The sequence below is a fragment of the Monopterus albus genome, unplaced genomic scaffold, assembly GCF_001952655.1.
Source record: "Monopterus albus unplaced genomic scaffold, M_albus_1.0 scaffold40.1, whole genome shotgun sequence".
In the NCBI taxonomy this organism is placed as follows: domain Eukaryota; kingdom Metazoa; phylum Chordata; class Actinopteri; order Synbranchiformes; family Synbranchidae; genus Monopterus; species Monopterus albus.
In genome coordinates this window covers 4476022-4480334 of record NW_018127920.1, presented here as the reverse complement: position 1 = coordinate 4480334, position 4313 = coordinate 4476022, and the positions used below count along the sequence as shown (strand labels likewise).

The following is a 4313-nucleotide window of genomic DNA, read 5'->3' as shown; positions in this document are numbered from 1 at the left end:
CACAACAGGATGTCTGGACAATGCAGTGCATTACCTGTACATTGTACATATACATTGTACATATAGATTGACTGAATCAAGACTGTGTGTGTGTGTGTGTGTGTGTGTGTATATATATATATATATATATGTGTGTGTATACAGGTCTCTGTTTATAGGTTATCTACTCTTTTTATATATCTCTTTCCTAATGCACATTTTCTTGCTTGTTGACATGTATGTACACAGAGCCGCTGTACCAGATCCAAATTCCTCGTGTGTCCAACACACCTGGCCAGTAAAGCTGATTCTGATTCTGAATCACTACAGGCTGAAACTTGTTTTGATAAGACCAGCTACTTCATTGTGGTCTGTCTCTGGTGTTATTTATCATTTCCCTTTAAATTTGTTCTGCTTATATTTTATTAATGATATAATTACATTTATAACTTAAAAGGTAATAAACATTTCATCTCAAGTAGAGATGAACTGCACCCAAGTAACTGTGTTAACATTTCCTCTCTGAGCAGCGTGATCCCACAGAGCCTGGAGGGCTCTTCATCACTCACTGAATGATCCTGGAATTTTCATGAAAACTGCACTGAGCCATTGTCTTAGTAAATCTAGCCTTAAGTGTCTTTGTTAATCTGATGCACTGACTTTATTTGCTTGCAATACAGGCTCTCTCCCAGGACAGTGTAACTTTGACAGTGGAATCTGTGGCTACATCCAGGATAAGAAAGGAGACAAGGCAGACTGGCTTCGAGTCCGAGGACTTACCCCAACTTCCTATACAGGACCCAGAGGAGACCACACCACAGGGGTGGGTGAGTCATTTCCTCATTCATTGCTGTATTCATTCATTCAGAGGAGATATCCCCACATGATGGCTTGATGGAAGCCTGTGTGTGATGTGAAACAAAGAGTCATTGCATCATCCCACTATCAGAAATTTAGACTTGGACAGCTTTATTCATATAATTCTGGTTAAGATGTTTGAGTATTGGTGTTGTTGGATGTTAATAAATGCTCTATTCTAATTTACACAGTATTCTGTTCTTTGTTTTATTTATAGCACTGTAATAAGTCTTTCTGGGATGAGTAAAGTTTGAAACTGTAAAGTGTGCTACTCATTGTTTTGTGAACTTTGTACATCTTCCAGGTTACTTCATGTACATTGAGGCGTCACTCATGCGTCCGGGTCACAAAGCTCGGCTGCTGACCTCTGAACTAAGGGGCTCCTCGTCCTCTCAGTGTTTGATCTTTTATTACCACATGTATGGGTCTGGCACCGGCATACTGAGCGTGCTCCTGCACCATGGCAGCAGAGAGCAGGACACGCTGCTGTGGAGACGACGTGGTGAGCAGAGTATCAGCTGGATGAGGGCGATGGTGGACTACCACTGTGATGTCCGACACCAGGTATGTCAGCGAGAAAATTATTGAAGTCACAAACTAATTCCTGATGTAACAGTTTATAAATACCAAACAGCAGCTAGTACCTTCCCTTGTGTTATCCACAACCATCATCAGAGTAAACCTGTTAATGCCTCTAGCTCTGCTTTAGCTGGCAGAGTTGTGCCCCTAACCCTAGTCCAGAACATTGTGGTCACATTTGTGTTGTATGTTCAAATTAATTAAGTGGCCCAAGTAACAACACTGCTCTTTTAAATAATGGTATGATGGTGCAAATCCATACTTTAAACTATTGGAAACTACTTTGTATCTTTATCGCTGATCAAAAGGTATCTATTTGGTCTCACTACTGGGCAAGGCTGGGCAACGTGGTATTCTGAAAACTTTAAATCTTTATTACAAGTGCACCAGATACTCTGTCCTCACAGTGGACTTCTTTTGAATAATTCTAAAACTGAATAATAAGCAAAAAAACAATCTCACCATACTCTCTGTTTTCTACCTGTTCTGGACCCTTTTTACATTAAATTTTTTATTAAGTTTAATCAACAAATAATTCACATAACAATATACAACAACCCCCAAAACACACACACAAAACAAAACAAAATAATTCTTCAATCCCGATTACTATCCAGTAATCAATCAAATACCTTACTTCACTGTATGTCAATTTCTCAGATTACAGGGGATTCTACACAAAGGAACACTAACCCTTTAATAGTAAGTCCTTAGATCTGTTTGTAGATGATCCATAACGGTGACCAGATTTTCAGAAACAGTCCATCATCCCCTTTCAAAACAGTCTCTGTTTTTTCTTGAGGAAAGGTACTTTGATTTTGATTTTACTGTATGATGAACTTGATCTTAATCTCTGTTTTGTTTACCTAAGCCAAATGGTGTTTTCCAGCAGCACGGAACAGTACTGCCAGGCCGAAGTGTGCATGGCGGAGCTGTGTTGAGCTGCTTCTGAGTCAGCACCCTTATGTTTTCACTGAGCCATAAATCACATTGTGTATTTTTAACCTCTTGATCATGTAGGAGTGGCGTCAGCTGTTGTGAAGCAACATGTAGCTCATGGTGTCAGTGTGATGTTACTGGCTTGTAACATGGAGCCCTTGGCGCTAGGCTTTATTTTATTTAGAAACTCCATTTTAAGATCTTGCTGCAATGAAATAAAGAATAAAAAAAGTCGATGTTGAAGGCGGAGCCTGGCTCCAAAAAAAAAAAATAAAAACAAAAAAAAAAAAGAGGGGGGGGGGGGAGCCTGGCCTTCCACCCCCATGCTGTACACCCCAGAGAAACACCAAGAGTCTTAATAATGTGTTAGAAATCCAATTATTGTCCAGTGCCTGCATAGCTCTCCCTCACTCTCTATAATGCCAGGTACTTTGAATTGTAGTAATATCAGTGAAAAATGTAAATAGCTGTCATCTGCATACAAATGACCAAAACATTCAGCAGAACAGAAAACTACAGCACACAATGCACTGAGCCATTTTTTGATAAATCTAGCCTTGAATGTCCTTGTTCATGTTGTGCAATAATTACAGATAGATCAGATCCACTGTATGGTGGTCTCAAAAAGTGTTTTTTGGTCATCACACTTAGTTTCAGTTTATGCATAACATAGTCATAATTTTTGTGTTTTCTTCAGATTATATTTGAAGCAATCCGAGGCCCATCACTGCGAAGTGATATTGCTATTGATGACATCTCTTTTAAAAGGGGACCATGTGACGGTACAGTATAAAAATCTTATGTATTTCACTCTGAACTGCTGTTGTGTCTCTAATTGTCACTGTCACCTCTCACTAAAACTAAAGTTCAGTTCATGGTTTGTGTCTGTGTCCTCATGGGTTCACCTGATTCTAAATTTTGTTATCTGCGCAAGCCCCATAGGCAAGGTAATTTAAATAACACTAAGCTAAGATTATGATCAGTCCTTAGAGGACACTGTTGGCCGTCGAAGGACTGAAACCCCACCCGGTGGGATAAATACCTCCTGCTCACCACCAGACAGAACTGATGAAGCCTCTTTGACTCAGGACATTCCTGATTTTGGTGATATTGCCAGGTGAAAAAAAGGCAGTTCTAGAGACTTGGTGTATGTGTGATTTAAAGGACATATCGTGGTCAAAAATGACTCCAAGGTTCCTCACAGCAGTACTGGAAGCCAGAGTTATGTTGTCTAGAGTAACTATATGGTTAGACAGAAGATTTCTAAGGTTTTCAAGCCCAAGTACAATAACTTCAGTTTTGTCAGAGTTTAGAAGTAAGAAATTACAGGTCATCCAGGTCTTTATGTCTTTAAGACATGCTGGAAGTTTGACTAACTGATCTGATTCATCTGGTTTCATAGATAAATCTGAGTATCATCTGCATAGCAATGGGGTTGCACCACCACCACAGGGATTGCAAGCCAGTGACTTCTGTGCTCATCCTAAGCCGGGATAAATAGAGGGGGTTGCGTCAGGAAGGGCATCCGGCGTAAAAACATGCCAAATTTAAACATGCGAATCATCAGTGCGAATTCCATACTGGATCGGACGAGGCCCAGGATAACAACGACCGCCACCAGTGCTGTGGACCTACAGGGTGCTGGCTGAAATTGGACTACTGTTGTTCGAAGAAGGAGAGGAGGTGATAAGGAGGTGATGGGCAGGTCTGGTGTTAAGGGAAGGAACCTAGAAGGACAGATGGTGGTGGACTTTGCTAAGAGGATGGAAATGGCTGTAGTTAACACCTATTTCCAGAAGAGGGAGGAACATAGAGTTACATATAAGAGTGGAGGTAGGAGTACGCAGGTAGACTACATTCTATGTAGATGAGGCAATCTGAGAGAGATTAGTGACTGTAAAGTGGTGGTAGGAGAAAGTGTAGCCAGACAGCATCGGATGGTGGTGTGTAGGATGACT

At 40.7% G+C, this 4313-nt stretch overlaps 1 protein-coding gene across 2 annotated transcripts in view; it reads left to right on the top strand.

Moving 5' to 3' along the window:
* Positions 1 to 4313, top strand: part of mamdc2a (MAM domain containing 2a) — a 51338-nt gene that overhangs the window by 42412 nt on the left and 4613 nt on the right. The window contains exons 11-13 of one of the 2 annotated variants that reach the window (XM_020599381.1): positions 660 to 806; positions 1142 to 1401; positions 3053 to 3137. In XM_020599381.1, the coding sequence (XP_020455037.1) occupies positions 660 to 806; positions 1142 to 1401; positions 3053 to 3137 (492 nt within the window). Of the gene's footprint in view, positions 1 to 659; positions 807 to 1141; positions 1402 to 3052; positions 3138 to 4313 lie in introns of those variants that run through there. The other variant, XM_020599382.1, reaches the window with a different exon arrangement.